The 18,352-nt window shown below is 47.8% G+C and overlaps 1 protein-coding gene across 1 annotated transcript; it reads right to left on the bottom strand.

Annotated features, from left to right (window-relative positions):
• Positions 1-1,299: 1,299 nt before the first annotated feature.
• On the bottom strand, positions 1,300-16,180 carry ETF1 (eukaryotic translation termination factor 1). Its single transcript, XM_061552962.1, has 10 exons — positions 15,758-16,180; positions 10,625-10,800; positions 9,012-9,151; positions 8,486-8,624; positions 7,034-7,224; positions 4,845-4,974; positions 4,124-4,279; positions 3,606-3,679; positions 3,169-3,316; positions 1,300-2,773 (listed from the first exon to the last, which is right to left on the bottom strand). Exons 1-10 carry the CDS (start codon positions 15,841-15,843, stop codon positions 2,694-2,696), a joined length of 1,320 nt encoding a protein of 439 aa, XP_061408946.1. The 5' UTR covers positions 15,844-16,180; the 3' UTR covers positions 1,300-2,693.
• Positions 16,181-18,352: the final 2,172 nt, after the last annotated feature.

The following is an 18,352-nucleotide window of genomic DNA, read 5'->3' as shown; positions in this document are numbered from 1 at the left end:
CACCACGCACGTCGATGACGTCACCACGCACGTCGACGACGTCACCACGCAAGTCGACGACGTTGGATGACACAAGGACTCCTCTCTTTCCGAACGAGTTGGGTTCCAGAGGTCCGGTCGTGCGTCGATTTGTTCTTAACGCGGTGTGCGGCGTGTACACTGAACACGGGGAATGGCTTTAATCGTTGTATAATCTCCTGTAGACGTAGATGTCACTGGTTGTTCTTCATATTCTGCAGATGTAGCTGCCACTGGTTCTTCACGTTCTGCAGATGTAGATGCCACTGGTTCACGTTCTGTAGATGTAGATGCCACTGGTTCTTCATGTTCTGAAGATGTAGCTGCCACTGGTTCTTCACGTTCTGCAGATGTAGATGCCACTGGTTCACGTTCTGTAGATGTAGATGCCACTGGTTCTTCACGTTCTGTAGATGCCACTGATTCTTCACGTTCTGCAGATGTAGATGTCACTGGTTCACGTTCTGTACTGACGTAGATGCCAATGGTTCTTCATGTTCTGAAGATGTAGCTGCCACTGGTTCTTCACGTTCTGTACTGAAGTAGATGCCACTGGTTCTTCATGTTCTGTAGATGTAGCTGATACTGGATCTTCATGTTTTGCAGATGTAGATGCCACCGCCACCATCTATTGCGCGGTGGTTGAACTTACGACTCTCGATCCGAACATTCAACTGGACGTACGAACAGTTTTGTTCCCGTCTTCCTAAGTCCAAAGTTCGTATGTCGAGGCATCCTGTTCCACTGGTGTCACGTCCTCTCATCAGCACCGCCCCCTTCTCGATAACGTACGTGATGACATCACAAGCGGCGTAGGTTACGTCATACCCACGTCACGTGTTCGTTCATTCCATAAATTGGACGTTAGCCCTTGTCCGCATGTCTGTCTCTTGCCTGCTATACTTACGCGATTAATTGAAGAGCTTTCTAACTCGGATTCCTCCAGTATAAATCCAGATTCTATAGTTTAAAAAAACTTAATGATTATTGAAAATGTTATTCAATGTATACATTATTACAGTTACATGAATTGCCAATGGAAAACCGTAACACTTAAAACATTTATGCAAGTTGAAGTGCTTTGCGTTCAACACCACATGCTGTATTTTAAAAATGTGATTGGAAGACATACAAAACCAATGTAAAATGCAAGTGAATTGTATCGGTGTATTTTCAAACATCGGACGAGTTCAGTTTGTTTCAAGCGTCCAATTACCCTTCATGAATTGTCAGTCAAGCAAATTCGTAATCTTCAAACTTCACAAAAACGCTGAAACGTGCAATATTTAAATCTTTTTTTATTTACTCTGAAAAATGAGGAAGACCTCAATCTTTCAATTTCTCGTTGGGTAATAACACCAGGATTTCTTTGTACGTTCAATGAAATACAATGGCAGAACCCTGGTATTCATTGTACAACGAGTTCACAGACCACCGGACAGTGTTGCCAGCCCTGCCTTGGGCAGCTTTAAAAAGCCGAACTTAAAATTCGCGAGAAAAACCAACTAATGTGTAGTCACCGTTTTGCTTCAAGACAGCTGTGCTATAGAATTAAGCACGCAGCAACAGTGGCCCCTCAAACTCCAAATAAATATGCGCAATTATTGTGGACCATCTTGTAGTTTTTTTCGGGATTGGCAACAGAATGGGGACTGCACAAATTGTAGGTAGTCTACCGTCAATTAAGAAAATTAAGAAAACTGCAAGATGGTCCTTACCTCACTGCATTAAAAAAAATTGAAAATATCCTACTTCCATGTTGTAGATTTTGGAATACTCTGCTCATAAATGTTTACAATGCAACAGCAATTCACACACATCAACAATGCACCAATAACACTGTGCAAACAACAACTGCCTTCTTGATTGCAGGCAAAGCTCCTTTTTTAGTCCTTCTGGCATCAGTTCTCCATTCCGAAAAATATTGGGCCATGGATGCAGAGATCTTCATTCTGGCTCCGTTCTGTGGTGCAGATTGGTGTGATTTAGTTCATTTGTGGTTCGTTAAAAAAAAGGGATATCCTCAGCATTCATGAAGCTCCTGTTAGTCTGTGTAACGACACAGGGTCGGTGCATCCTACGCAAAAGCAGCAACTGCCAAATGTGGCCCATGTGGACCAATAGTCCCAGTGATTTCATAGCCGCGCACACAAAACATGCGCTTACCCCAAAGGGACACGTATAAATTGGTTGGCAGTCAATGTGCATATAAGAAACCACGAGAAGTGCTCAGTCTAGGCAAACCAACACTACTTAAGAATGTCATTGGAAGAGTTTGGATGCAAAGGAGGACAATGACCAAAACCTTTGCAAGGAGGCCAGGCTTTTGTTGGCAACTTGCAATTTGGCTGAAATGGAGACGAACCGCAGGTGAAAGGGAAACAAAGTAGTTACACAGACTAAGTTTTATTAACAGGGTGCCCGCTGGATATGTGCAACCAACAATAAGGTCGTGGGACAATATGAACAAGCAGTCTTTCTTTTCCTTTTGTCAAGTCAGGGTTCAGGCCTGGCTCAGGTGTGCGAGACTTATATCCGGCAGGGTTATTAATTTAACTATTTCTCAGAAGGCAGGGCTGGGCGGGTTTTGGTTGTTGGTTTTCTCCCAATTGCCCCCGCGGTGGCCATGTGTACTCTAGGCACGTGATTGAAGCCGGAGGCGCCGAGCCCGTCCCTCAGTAGTCGTCCAGATTGAACTCCTCGTCGTCACCCTGGAAGTCCATCCCCTGGAAGTCAACCCGGTATCGCAGGATGCCTGGCAGAAAACAACACAGCAGTGTCCATTAACTAGGATTCAGATATTCCCAAATGTCACATCTGGCTCAGTCAATTCTCAAACATATCCTGGGTAATAGAAGGGAGCGGTGGGCTGCGATAAAACAAAAACAGATAATTCAATAGATTTCAATTAAACTCTAAAACATGTATTTTCCTTAGTAATGGCATGTGTAATAAACCAGTGAGCAAGTAAAAACTAATTTTTGCAAGCACGGTTAACCCATAGCCCAGATATAATGTATAATTAATCATAAAAATAAGGAAACCACCAAATTTCAAACGTATACAAATTGAAATTGTTTACCAACTCATATGTATTTCTAAAACGATGGGAAATAATGCAATCAAGAAAATTGTCACATGTTTCATCACCTCCAATGCCTCCAAAGCCCCTGACAAACTGGGAGCCTTCCTGGGACTTGTCCGTGATGATTTCCAGCGTGGCTCCAAACTTCTTGTAGTTGTTGGCAAACCACTCGAGCAGAGGCATGTTCTCAACCATCTCATGCTCCACCCCCGTCTGTTAAAAATAATGTACCAACAAGCAAAACACAGCAGCTTATTCTCTACACTTTGTCCTATACGTTTCCCTTCAACCACAATAGACAATGTTTTAACTTCCAAACAGAGAACAAAGGCTGTTAACTTGAACACAAAATATCTGGAAGTCAAATATGGTACTTTAACCCATGTAAATTTTAAGGATTTGCAGTTCTGCTCTGATATTCATCCACTGCTGTTGTTATTCCTGGTTGATGTAAATAATTGTAGTGTGGTACACCAAGGTTGCAAAAGTTAAAATTACAAACCTCTTTGTCAATGAAGTGTGACTTGTCCTTCTCTTGCTCTGGCGTTAAATACAAAACCTTCTCCGGGTCTTCAGCTGTTATAAACATGTCAAGAATTTAGATTTCACATGACCAAAATTGAACATATTTCAAAGTCTGTGTGTGAAGTTGAGTTAGAAATTCGAAGTTTAAGCAGGTGCTTTTGCAAGAATGAGCAGAATCCATTCCCATTTCAACAAGGATTATGCACACCGTTTGCTTTCAATTAGCATCGAAGGTTTATGACGAAGCTTTTTTTTTTTTAAACCTACTAAGTGTGAAACGCTAAATATAGACGGCATTATACAAAATGCATTTGTAAATGGTGAAAACCCCCATGCAAAAATAACACATCAACAACAAACTGCATTTTTGTATAGTTCAAATCCGCTGATCCAGGCGGGTGTAACGCAACCTACTAACCAGGCCCAAAGCGTTGGATTATAGACGCTTGTCACCACACAAGGTTTGTTTCATTTGTATTTCCGTGCGCTGCTAACCTTCAGCTGGGTTGCACCTCAGGACGTATCGCGTAATCTCCAGATTCTCCCATACGATGAGGATCTCCACCGCGCCCATCTCCAGTGCCCTCAGCGTGTCATCCACCCCAAAGCAGTACTTTCCCGTGTCCTGGCTGATCTCCTCGAAGTATTTGCCTGAGTGGGCATGGCATGATTCAACATCACACGGGCCACATGGGATCGATGCAGCAGAGGTTTGGCTCCACCTTTATTAAGTTAATGCAAAACTAAAATGTTATATAACAAGTGCAAAGACTGAAAATGTTATGAAAATATACCACAATTTTAGGGCAGTGATGAGTCTAAATGTTGCCTGAAGGTATATACCCCTGGCTTCCAATCAAATGGAATAATTTATTTGTGTAACTATAACGTTGCAAATGCAAGTTGTGGGCACCCCTTGGCAATAACTAGAGGCAGAGCCCATCAGCTCAGCTGCTAGAAGTAAAATATATTTTTAAAATCTCTATTAAACAATGATGCATTTTCTAATAAGATTCAATTCTATTTGAAAACGAGTGTGCAGTTTGTCAACAATAAGGAGTAACAACCAATCACCAAAACCTCATACGCACGATAAGAATATTTTGAATACTCATGATTTTTTCCCAATAATCTAACAGCTTTATTCACCCCATTCAACCATTAACCAACTGACATGCATATTTGTAAACCCCGTGTATTTCATTCAATCACTTACCAATGAGCTTCTTCTCTTGGATGAATTTGACACTTGTGAGCACCTCCTGAGACAGCTCTATGGCCTGGTTGAAGCCATTTTCCCCTCCATACGATATGTCCACAATCTTCAGCACCTTTGACTGCAACCTCTATTAAATCATAAACAAATACATTTATTAAATTGATTATGGCAGTGTAATTTTTTTTGGGAAAACCAATTAAAAAAGTCAAAGCGTAAAAAACATAAATTGCTTTTGCGAATAATAGCTCCTAAGAGCAACTACAAAGAACTCCAGTGTCAATGTATATTTTTTTTTATCCATGCTGATGAAACAGCTGTACATATCCACTTATGACAACACTCCTCCTCACCATCTGCTGTCACACCCTGTCTTGATGCAGTCTCACCATGGACTCTCTAAATTCATCAAGTTAAATATACCCAAAACAGAAATTTGCCAAATTGGCAAACAAAAATGGCCTCAACAAAGAACCCATCATGTACTCCTCTTTGGGATCAACAAGCTTGCCATTGTCAATAATCTCAGCATTATCCTGGGTCTATAACTCTCATTCCCCAAGCATCTCACATCATCAAAAACCTTGACATTATCCTCGGTTTAGAACTCGGCTTTCTCACCCTAACGTCTCAACTTGGAAATAATATCTTCATCCCTCACTTGTACAAGATTTCCCAGATCTGCCACTTCTATTCCCTCACTACAGCCAAGACCCACAACACTGCCTTCATCACCTCTTGCCTTGACTATGTCACTCCATTCTAAAATGGGCTCCCCAAATCCTTCGCCTCCAAATTGCCGATGCAGAATGCCACCATAAGACTCCATGCACCCAACTCGGACGTCCATACACGCAAATGGGCAACGATAACAGATCACACTTCAATACCCAGACTCATTTTCTAGCCAAAAAAACAAATCAAATGCAAAATCATCCTCACCACCATTAAGTTCCTCCATGGACTCATCCGCACTTACTCATCCTCACTTACCTCTTCTCTAACATCTCACTCTGGCCAGTTACACGACTACAGTACTTTCAGACACTTTAAAGATTTGTGTAATTATTAATGTAATTATAAAGCGGCTTAATATCTCAACCAATTAAAATCACACCCATTCACGTTAAGAGAATTATTTAAAATTCCGAGTTTGCCTAATTCATGACACAAGCTCGACTGTTCTCCCCCATTAGCTCGACCACAGTAACCACGACCTTATGCAAGAGAGCTCATTCAATCTCTGCTCCGTGATCGGTTGCCTCACTGGTGTCCCTGTAGTCTGGAATTCCCTCCTGTTGGTCGTCCACACTGCCGAGACACTTCTGCAATTCAAGTCCAAATCATTACCCCAATTTGTCACCATTCTATTCCGTGTCTTTTCTCCCACCCACACAGTTCATGTAAACACTAATTGGCCGATAAAACATTATTATGGAGAGGATCGCAGAGATTTGTAGGATCTTGGTGCCGGTGTACCCGGTGACTACCATTTTTCCCAGTCTACGATTCCTTGCACCTCTCAAGTCAATCTCTCTCTTCGAGAGCGAGAGATTCCTGTGCGCATTAAAAGTTTTTAATTATTACTTAGAACTGTCTTGTCCTAAAACAACCTTGTCGAATGCTCCCCCATTCTCTTTATTACCATCATCCCATTCATTAATACAAACTTTAACAGGCAGGAATTAAACAGCAGCTTGAAACGACAAAAAAAGTCTTAGGATCCTGACAAAAGGCCAACACTGATGATGACGTGCGGCGCAGTGAGAAAGGCAGTGAATTCCAGACGATTGGAAGTTGCAACAGAAGCGATGTTGGCCTTGTCTCTTTCCAGAGACATGCTTGACAACGAGGCCAAGCTTGAGGCAGATCGGAGGTTGCGTCGTCAAAAAAAATGGTTGCGAGCGAAAAATCACCGTTTCAAACAACCGAATACTATTTTCCCAGATTTAGGCTTTGAGCAGACTGTTAATTGATTAAATAAACGAATAAAAAACACAACACCATTTTGGCAACAAAATTAAGGGAGCACAAACTGCAGCTGCTGCACTAACATATGCTGATGGTGGAATCAACGTCAGGGGGGGGGGGGGGGGGTGTCATACTAAGTAGCAGAAAAGAACACTAGAGATGACAAATATGAAATCGGTCTGTAACTACCCGACTGGAACAACAACAAAAAAACCCACCGGGTCAAACATATCGGACTGGCTGAGCTCCGTCTTGAAATCAGCCGACCCTGCCAGGATGAGGCCCACTACGTTGGGCTTGTCGTTGGAGATGAAGAGCTGCACAGCTGTCTCCGCCACCTTTCGCACGTAGTTGTGCCGCTTCTCCATGCGAAGCCGCGCAAAACGCAGCGCTGACTGACCTCCACGTCCTACGAGACAGAGAGAGAGAAAGATTCAGTAAGCAGGTCACATGAAGCAAGCGCGAGGGAGGTGACCTCGGCGAGAAACAACCACCAGCGGTGGAGGGTAGAGAGCAATGTTTGTAAACAAGACATGACTATGACAAACACAGCTGCCCACGCAGATAAAATGAAGTCATAGGTAAGAAAAAGCTGTTCACAAGAGATTGAGGTAGAATTTCTCGGGAACAAACGTGGATGATTTTATTATTTACTCAAACCAAAATAGAACAGTGTAAGACACATTTTACTTGTGACTCAAGCTGATGCAGGTGCCAGCATATGCTGTTGATGAGGCATGTCAGCGATTACATTTGAAGATGAAGTCTGATTATAACCCCATAAATTCCAGGGACCTAAAATCTTGACTTAATTAAAGCTTTCGTGACTACAGGAATTCATATTCTTTGTGTCTTTTGGGTAAAGCCACGTAAGATAGAAAAATGATAAAATTATCATGACGTTTCGATCGCAACACAAGCAATCCTCATCAGGTGAAAAAATATAGCGAGAGAGCTGCTAAATACGTGGCTTCACCGAAAGACGTAAAGAATATTTTAGGGACCTGTTAAGAGATGTTGGAAATCAAAAGTATGGTTAGGAAAAAAGGTAACAGCAAAGCTTTTACATTATTCATTTTCAAACCTGCTGTTAGGTTTGCACAACTGACCAGTGAAATGACAAAGGCTAAGTACAAAATTTCAGCAAAAGTCATGTTTTCTACAATGGTTTCCATATGGTTGCATGCAAAATAATCAGCTTCTCAATACACATTGCTTATTCATGTTGTGACCTCTGAGGACCTGAGTGGAAATGCTGACATTTAACGGCTTGACCAAATCAAAGCTTGGTTCAGCTCACTACAGAATATGCGGGAGTTTCTTACAGGTGTGCAAACACACAATCATGTAAACACGTGCTATCTGCTCTTTTTAAGTGGATGTGATTGGTTTTAACTGGATTAAGTTTCACTCGTGTAAAAAAATAAACAGATCAGATGTGGACAATCCAACAGGATCATCGGAAAGCTGCTTATATCCTCGATGTAAATTGGTTTCATTAAGCAAGCTGCAATACAAGTGCATTAATCCAGATTACGTTGCAAATGCAAAACAACCCTGCACACAACTCAACTCTGTCAGGCGATGCCTTTTTTTAACACAATCACAAAAAAGGCTGTTTTAAAAAGCCAACTGGGTAGTACTTAGCAGTGTGTTCGTAAAAGACTGACCGTGCTTTTTGGGGAGGTCCACAGTAAACTTGTGCAAGACCTCTCGAGTGTTGCCCTGCAGCGTGCCAAAGAGTGCACCATTTCCATCCATCACGATGAAGCCAAACTTGCTGTCGTCTGAAAGCAGCGCCGTCAGAGCCTGCATAGAGACACACAGCATGGCATTTTATCCACCTCCGGGTTCAAACGGCATCATTCCAACACACACGGTGGTGGTCCTCCTACAAACCTTTGGGAAAACACAGGACGTACAAAGTAAACGCCAGAGTTTAACAAATTCTATTTTATTTCCGGTTTAGGAAGTAAGCCGGGGTTTTTTTCTCATTATTACCTATTTCACTCAATGCAAAAAAAACTAAACAGATGTAATTTTTTCTGCAAGATGAATACAAAAGCACAATGAAAACATTTTGTAGCTCTAAAATGAAGGCTTTTGAAATGCACGTCCAAGTTAGATAGAATCTAAAGACTCCCGACTCACACCATTACATTAAATAACATAGCAATAGCAGCCACACTTACGCACCTCTGTGTGGAACTTGTTATCGCACAAGTAAAGCGAAGTGTTGATGGGCTTGAAAGGCTCGAAATCGATGTTGACTTTCTTCTCTTTACCCTCCTCTGTGACGATCGTGCCACAGTAAACCACCAATCCATTGGGAGGGACTGTCGATAGGGAAACACGGATCAAGGGCTATACCTCTCATATCAGGTGTGGTAAGGAAGCTACAGGACATTGACTGCATGTTGATCAGATATATTCTGAGCAAGGACCATCTAAATGCCACAAAAAAACCCATAATTAAAATATCTGGCCTGATTGAACATTACAAGCAGCCTGTCTCACAGCATGGCTTCCTTTGCTAATTGCAACAGAATACCTCCAGCATGTATATGCAATTTACATAAGCATACTGTATAAATAGATCTGAAGCCTTTACACATCTTGCAATCACAAACTGAAACCCACCACAACAGCACAACCCATCAAGTGTCACTGTTGTCATATCGGCATTTTTAAGTTAAACAAAACTGCAGTAGAATAAAAAATGGAATGGATATAAAACACAAGCAGCACTATAGGAGGAGATAACCTTTAACCAAATAGGAGATTGAGAAAAGTGCCTGTGTTAACAGGGGATGAGGATGAAGCGCTGAGTAAAACAATGTAACTAAATTATTGAAAATAAAGGGTCAGCCAGGAGCTGATTTTTTTTTTTTAAAGAAAAATCAACTTTCAGTCTTAAGCTGAAACTAAAAATAGTGTTGTCTCCTGAACAGACCACCAACTTTATGCTAAAGGTGAGCAATTACATGGAAACGTACATTTAACATCAACATACAGCCTTCAGCCATTTTACACTTGTTTCGCAAAGCCTCAAGAGCCAGAGGGAAATAAAATGTGTGTCTAGTGGCTGGAAATCTCGTTCCCTACCATGCTGCCAGATTTATTGCTGTGGGGCATCAGAGAGGCACACGCGCAGCTTACAGTCATCAGTAATTGAGCCATCAGTGCACGGTGCACACACTTTCTGAATGCACACCGCCATGCGTGACAGGCATGTGGGCACATCCCCACCACTCCATCTACGTATGTGTACATGTACATCCCTTTTGTTAATCCACTGCTGGATAAGGGCCTCCCCATGCAGTGCTGGCGAGCTTGTAAGGCCCATGCCGTGTGGGTGATGGGGGTAATATGACTAGTAATAGGAGCTAGATGTGACCATAGAAGTACAGTACAACAATATAAACTGCTGTACTGCCTAGAACATCTTTTATACATGATAGATGCTCATCCAAGCTTAACCCTGCCTAACTTTCAAAATGAGAGGAGATTGGGTGTATTTCTGGCAATTTGGCACAGGCAAGTACTCCATGCACAAACACACCAATATTCCAATGGCATGCTAACAGCTTATCTAAACCCCCAAAAGAATCTGCCACCACAGGAGAAGCATAAGCAGACACCCTTGGGTATATTAACTAATGGGCAGTTTCAGGAATTTTCCTTCGCTCAGCAAGGACATATAATTGCCGTGGACATGGTATAAGTATGATTACACACAGGTAGCCCTGGAGTGGTGCCAGCGGTTAGAAGCGAGAGAACCCCAGAGACCACACCAACGCCGCTGTCACCTTTGTTGTAGAGCTTGAGCCTCTGCTGTACAGACGTGATGGCTCCGAGCACGGAGAGCCTGTTGACGCGCGACTTGATGTTGGAGGCTGTGCCAAATTCGTCTGCAAGCATCTTGGACACGCGCGAGATCTGGTCCTTGGGTGGGATGATCAGTGAGATCATGCTGGTGCCATTTCTGGGGATCACACAAAAAACGAATAGATGAATAACAACGATCACAGGCCACAAATTGGCAATTAAGATCAGCCATTTTATATGCGCTTGAAAACAAAGGATTCAAACAATTGTGGTGTCAAAGCCTGCAGTCCTGATTAGCTGCACTCCATTTGTTATTTTATCACTCAATATTTTTTTAGTTTTACTCCCCTGGGGGCGTTCTATCAATTGGCTGAGAGTCCATCACTGCTTTGTCATCAATCATCTGTTTCACCAACGTGGTGTTCATGTGTATCCAGCGGCAATTAAATGCAGTGCTTGAAAATGCACACATACATTTCACAAGAAAACTGTGACCTTGTTAAATTTACTCCACCTAAACGTTGCACATATGGCCTGAAAACTAGCTGCACTGAAAAAATCCCAAGTTTGCAGACAGGAGCAGGATAAATGCAAAGTACTCTAATGCACTGTCTCCATGAAACCCCCACCATCCCTTACAACACGAACCATGACAGTGTAAATTATTATATAGCATCTTAAACCATTACTTTCACACCATATGTTTTTTAAGGCAACATTGTAAACAATGGGTTGTTTGTGGACCAGCGAAAGCACACGTCAATTTGTAAGATACACATTTGGAATGTTTAGCACGTTAAGACGTCACATGTATAATAATTCCTGAACATTTCTGTGCAAGTGCTGTGTTTTGTTCTGCACGGTCTTGTAAAATTACTATTTTCATCAGTATACGGGGGCAGGGCATAATTTCTCCAACGTCACCGTAAACTGCACAGCAACCTACCGGCACAAACTGAGCATTATGTGCGACAGCCTCAAGGAAGGAGGAGAGGGTTTGTTTTTGTGGGATTGTACTGGCACTGGGCTCCAGCCAGTAGTGCCCCACTACTTTGCCGTGTGTCCAAATTGGACTCCTGTCTCGAGCATTCCCGCTGCCTTGCAAACCCTCAAGATGCAATTCTGCCTCGTAGCGACCATTAAGCGTGTGCAGCATTGTCTGCCACCCACTGTGCCTCAATTAGATATGGGCTAATGGCCAATAATTTGGGATGTAACGCTGACACATTTTTATTAATTTTAATTTGAGAGTTATTGTTCAGTGTGTTTCAGTTAACTGAACAATGGACTAATAATACATCGTCATATTCTATTACACGACATTTACACACAAGTACACATTACCTGGGAATAACTACATTTAAAACCCGAAGCAGTGTTTGTAAAAACAAATAAACCATCATCTTAACTTGTCAATACAAAAAGTGAATTACCAAAGCAGATGTATTTGTCAGATGCTTCACCTGAGATTGGCTGAAAACAAAAATAATTAATGCATCCACCTTGGTAGCATATCACACACTCAGGACTGCATTGCTAATTAGCCTAGAAAAGATCCAGATGCAGCTAGATCTGGCTAGCTTAAAAAAAAGCAGTCGCACGGTTTTTGCCACACGACTGCTGTGTTGGGGCAAATTAGACGAAAATTCACCTCACACATGCACAAGGAAAATTACGTGTCCAGTTCAGGACAAGCAAATTAGGGCAGCGTATTTAAATCCCACCCCCCCTCGCCAATTCAAAATGTTGGCGTCAGAAAACCATGTCAGCAGCTGCCTCAGTCAGCATTTTCTCTCATGCCACTGTATATAAAGTGTATTTATATAGAGCATTATATAATTACGAAGACAAAAATAACCATGGCATTTGATAAGTTACTATTAAGACAATGTACATATTAAAAAAATCTACTGTGCCCAGACTTAACAAAAAGCTTTAAATGTAATTTCAACTAGTGGACTCATTCTAGACAATGCTCCTGCAACGAATAGACCACCTACTGCAGGGTGAAAACGGTGTGTGACACACATCAGACCATCACAGTATGCCACTCGACCAAAAAAGCGAGTTCAAAGCAAACTGCATTATATTTCAAAAGATATATATATAGTCTTTAAAACCAAATACACTGATTAAGTCACCGAGTTGATTAAAAAACACAGCAGGATGACCCGAGCAGCCATTGCAGCGAGAGGTGGCATTCCAGGAACAAATTAATGGGTCCCACCCACATTCATTAAACGGACCGCTGTAAATTCCCAGTTTTCTGTAATAAGCAACCAAGTACCACATTTAATATCGTCGTGTTGTACTTGGCAAATCCGGGATAGAGCCACGGGACCAGTGTCGCGACGCGCTCTGCCGAAATGCACTGCAGTGTTGCTGCTTATTGTGCAAACGTTATTCCAAAACCCGTACCGGGCAAATGTTTGTTTTAATACGCCAAACCAAAACTGCTGTGTGAACAAAATGTTACAAGCCTCGTTCGCAACTGAAATCTGCGGGTGTGGTCACGATACAAATCATGAACTCATTTTACTTGCTTTACCAATCAAGTAATAGAGAATTAAAACATTTTTTGCAATAAATGGGTGCCCAAGACGTACTCTGTACGAGTGCATACGATACAAACACAAAAAAAAGGTATAGCCATTTCCTGAAATGATAGCCCAAATATGCCTTCTTTGGCAACATATGGCAAAATCGAACAGCCTAGACCGAGAGCACACACGCACAGAAGGAAAATAGACATTTGAGCAGAGCCGAGGAGGGGAGGATTGCTGCTGCATAGCAATGTTTGCACTGGCACAATGGACCTTCATCGAGCAGTGGATAGATAGTGAACGACTTTTGTAAAAGCGGCCTTAGTAGCATGGGGGGGGGGGAGGGGGTGGTAGCCGGAGGCAGGTTTTGCTGTTGCACAAGCCGTCCGTGTTTTCCTTGTGCCTGTCGGGGAATGAACCGCACCACCTATTCGGTGACGCTTGCTTCATTGAGCAAATAAGTTCAGAATTAATGCGTCGTGTTAATTCGACGACAGGCAATTGGTGCCCCGGTGATGTTTCGACACGCGCACGGTTCTGTACAGTTCAGCTGCCCTTGTCAACTGCTGGTCGGAAAGCAGCCGAGATTGAGGGCCAGTCTCCATAATACTGTACGTAAAACAATTAGGATTTATAAAGCGTGTGAACGTGATACATGGGGTGGGGGGGGGGTTGACACGCACATCTAGAGAGTGGGAGAAGGGTTTCTACGATGTATTTTATAGGAGGGAAAGAGTGGAATTGGATGCTGTAATGAAAAAGTGCAAATGAAGACGCAAGAGGGGCACACACTAAAAATATAGACAACGCGTAGCTGCTTTACAACGCAGTCGAAGGGCACGTGTTGTCCGAGTAATCAATTGGGTGTCCATCTGAAAAACACGACCTGATCGCTGTAATAAGGAATCTTTTGGGACATTAACTACGGTACACAACACGTTCACAAGCCAAAATCCACGGCCTTGAAAGATGTCCCAGTTGAAAGCGACTTAAAACATGAATTATATTAAAATTAAATACATTATCATTATAAATACAAACATTTGTACGGCCCGTTGACAACAACACCTTGCTGAATTGAGGCTTCCCCACGCCACTTCAATCATCGTGAGGGTTGTTTGACTATTTTACTTTGATGGTCCAGCGAAGGTATGGCAAGCACCAGGTTCTGGAATCGCCACTCACTATCGATAAGCGTGGCAGCCTGGTTCAATATCGCAGTGCGCTACCTATCCACTGCGCTACCTTCGAAATGACCACGAGCCATGGTAATGGGACAAACAACGAACCCTCGTTCCCTAACAGAGCCCCAATAACACGCCTTACATGTGCCAGGGCCGCAAAAACAGGTGCGCGGGGCCGTCGATTGACGCTTGCGATTAGTGTGTCAAGAACACAGTCTGACAATTGCCCAAACGCATTAGCTGCGTTGACAATCTATTTTAATCCACCGCAAGTCACACGGCACGCCTAATTGTCATCAACGGCTAGTTCATGGCAAACGTGGTCATAAGAGTGGCGTAAAATCCCAAATTTGCATGTGCATTCTCAAAATTGTTATCCGAGGGGTTGCAATTCATTAATCTCGTAGATTTCGGATGACCTTATCTGACGCACATAAAAGCCCGATAACCAAAATGAACACTGAATATTGTAGAGGTATTTATATTAGGATAAAAAAACAAATCGAGTCTCGCGACATTAAAAAAAACCACGAGGCACTTAACACGAAAAGGTCAAACGGAGCCACCACATAATTTCACCAGGGGTCACGACAACCCGGGGGGGGGGACCAACACTCATGTATGCTCGCCATCACTGGCCAAGGGAGCCCGTACACACCACACCGCATCCATCCATGTTGGGGTAGAGAGAGTAAAACCACCCTTGGCGTGGGCGGCAACTCACGGACATTCACCAACACCACGGTCCATTACACAACCTCGTGAGCACGAACAGCCTGGGGAAAGAGACGACGATCTCCACCCTCCCCCCCCTTACCTCGGCACATACACACGTGTATGACACGCGTACCGATGGCGAACGCCTATAAAGAACGACACCGCGCACATGTGTGATGTGGCCAGTACCCCACACGTAGGCCTGGCGACCTTTGCTTCATCCACAATGCCAACGTTGATTAAACACCGCATCACGTACTCGTTATAAGGCCAAATAATCGCACCGAGGGAGAGAGGGCCCAGGAGAAGGTTCAAACACCACGTGCCACCGACACCAGCCGTAGCCGGCAATCACACGGGGGGGGGGGGGTGTGTGGGGGTCGCTGGGTTCGTAGCGCAGTGCGCGCACCGCTACGACCACGCAGACCCACGTGGCGCAGAGACGCGGCGAGAGACGACGGAACGGAAAAGGAAGCCCCCCTCGTTTTTCGGCTGCGTCACTCGCCCGCCTCGCCGCTGCCCTCGGCCTCCGCGCCGCTTCCAGCTCAACCCGGGCTACCCCCCCCCCACCACCACCACCACGCCGACCGCCGCCCTCCCTTCCCCACTGCTGCTGCTCGACTGCCGCCGACGATGCCGCCATCGCCGCCACCAGCGCTCGCCGCCTCACCCGCGCGCCGCCTCGAGGCTCTTGATGAGCTTCTTGATCTTCCAGATCTCCACGTTCCTGTCGGCCGCCGTCGGGTCGTCCGCCATGTTCGCTCCTAAAACAATGAAGGCGGAGGGAGTGGGAGGAGGAGCAGGGCAAGAGGGGACGACGGACGACGACGGCGGCGATGAGACGCGGGCAGCTGTCCTGCGCGGAAGGCAAAGACCCAGCGGACGCGGCTGAAGTTCGACGCGCTCGGCTAGGGGAGGGAGGAGGAGGAGGGAGGGAGGGAGAGGCGGCGGCGGTGGCGGCTGCGCTCACTCGCGGGGCCTCGCTCCGCAGGCTGCTGCTGCTGCTATTGCTGCTGCGCCCGGGAGCTCCAACATGTGTTGCAACCTGGCGTGGCGCGCGACGTACGTCACGTCCGGGAGTGGCGTCACGTCCGGCGCGGCGGTGACGTCACTGCCGGTCCCCCCCTCTCTGCCACCCCCCCCCATGCACCCTCCCACTCGCCCCCTCCCACTCGCCCCCCCTCTCTACCCCCTCTCTACCCCCCCCCCATTCACACCCCCCCCATTCACCCCACTCACCCTCCCACTCGCCCCCCCCACTCGCCCCCCACCACTCACCCCCCTACTCACCCTCCCACTCACCCCCTCCCACTCACCCCACACCCCCCCCACTCACCGCCCCACTCACCCCCCACTCAACCCCCCCCCACTCACCCCCCTCTCCCTTCACCCCCCCCTACACCCCGCCCCCACGCACCCCCCTACACCCTCCCTACACCCCCCTACAACCCCCCCCAACACCCCCCTACACCCCGCCCCCACAACCCCCCCAACACCCCCCCTACACCCCCCCTACAACCCCGCCCCCACGCACCCCCCAACACCCCCCTACACCCCGCCCCCACACCCCCCCCTACACCCCGCCCCCACGCACCCCCCAACACCCCCCTACACCCCGCCCCCACGCACCCCCCAACACCCCCCCTACACCCCGCCCCCCACACCCCGCCCCCACGCACCCCCCCAACACCCCCCCTAACACCCGCCCCCACACCCCCCAACACCCCCCTACACCCCGCCCCACGCACCCCCCAACACCCTCCCTACACCCCCCCCAACACCCCCTACACCCCGCCCCACGCACACCCCCAACACCCCCCTCAACACCCCGCCCCCACACCCCCCAACACCCCCCCTACACCCCGCCCCCACGCACCCCCAACACCCCCCCAACACCACCGCCCCACACCCACCCAACACCCCCCCTACACACCCGCCCCACGCACCCCCCAACACCCCCCCTACACCCCGCCCCCACACCCCCCAACTCGCCCCTACATCACCCTCCCCCACTGCACAGTCCCCCCACACACCCCCCTACAAACCCCTCCCCCACGCACCCCCACACCCCCCCAACACTCCACCCTACACCCCCCCCCACCACACCCCACCCCCACCCCCCAAACACCGCCGCCCCACACCCCCAACACACCCCCCGACACCCCCGCCCTCCACGCACCCCCCAACACACCACCACAACCCTTCCCCCCACAACACCCCCCAACACCCCCCCTATCAACCCTCCCCCACGCACCCCCCACAACCACCCCCTAAACCCGCCCCCACGCACCCCCCACACCCCCACACACCCAGACCGCACCTACCCCCACAGACCCCCCAACACCCCCCCTACACCCCGCCCCCACGCACCCCCCAACACCCCCCTACACCCCGCCCCCACGCACCCCCCTACACCCCCCCCTACACCCCCCCCAACACCCCCCCTACACCCCGCCCCCACGCACCCCCCCACCCCCCCCTACACCCCCCCCCCAGCACCCCCAAACCCCCCTACACCCCGCCCCCACGCACCCCCCAACACCCCCCCTACACCCCGCCCCCACACCCCCCAACACCCCCCTACACCCCCCCCCACGCACCCCCCACACCCCCCCAACACCCCCCCCACACCCCCCAACACCCCCCTACACCCCGCCCACGCACCCCCCAACACCCTCCACACCCCCCCCCCAACACCCCCTACACCCCCCCCACTCACCCCCCAACCCCCCCCTACACCCCCCCCACACCCCCCCACACCCCCCCTACACCCCCCCCCACGCACCCCCCACCCCCCCCCCAACACCCCGCCCCCCACCCCCCAACACCCCCCCTACAACCCCGCCCCCACGCACCCCCCAACACCCCCCCTACACCCCGCCCCCACACCCCCAACACCCCCCCTACACCCCGCCCCCACTCACCCCCCAACACCCCCCCCAACACACCCCGCCCCCACACCCCCCAACACCCACCCCTACACACCCGCCCCCACGCACCCCCCAACACCCCCCCTACACCCCGCCACCACAGACCCCCCAACACCCCTCCCAACACCACCCTACACCCGCCCCCACGCACCCCCCAACACCCCCCCTACCCCCCGCCCCCACGCACCCACCCAACACCCCCCCCAACCACCCCCCCTACACCCCCGCCCCCCACGCACCCCCCAACACCCCCCTACACCCCGCCCCCACAGACCCCCCAACACCCCCCCCAACACCCCCTACACCCCGCCCCCACGCACCCCCCAACAACCCCC

Source organism: Lethenteron reissneri, chromosome 17, assembly GCF_015708825.2.
Source record: "Lethenteron reissneri isolate LAM-NWPU_2019-01 chromosome 17, ASM1570882v1, whole genome shotgun sequence".
Classification (NCBI taxonomy): Eukaryota; Metazoa; Chordata; class Hyperoartia; order Petromyzontiformes; family Petromyzontidae; genus Lethenteron; species Lethenteron reissneri.
This window is presented reverse-complemented; position numbering and strand designations above follow the sequence as displayed.

Coding starts and splice junctions, on each gene's coding strand:
- ETF1 (XM_061552962.1), bottom strand. CDS start 15,843: ATGGCGGACGACCCGACGGCGGCCGACAGGAACGTGGAGATCTGGAAG. Junction 4,975..7,033: donor AGTCCGATATGTTTGACCCG/GTGGGTTTTTTT, acceptor ATGATTTAATAG/AGGTTGCAGTCAAAGGTGCT. Junction 3,317..3,605: donor CACACTTCATTGACAAAGAG/GTTTGTAATTTT, acceptor TATTTTTAACAG/ACGGGGGTGGAGCATGAGAT.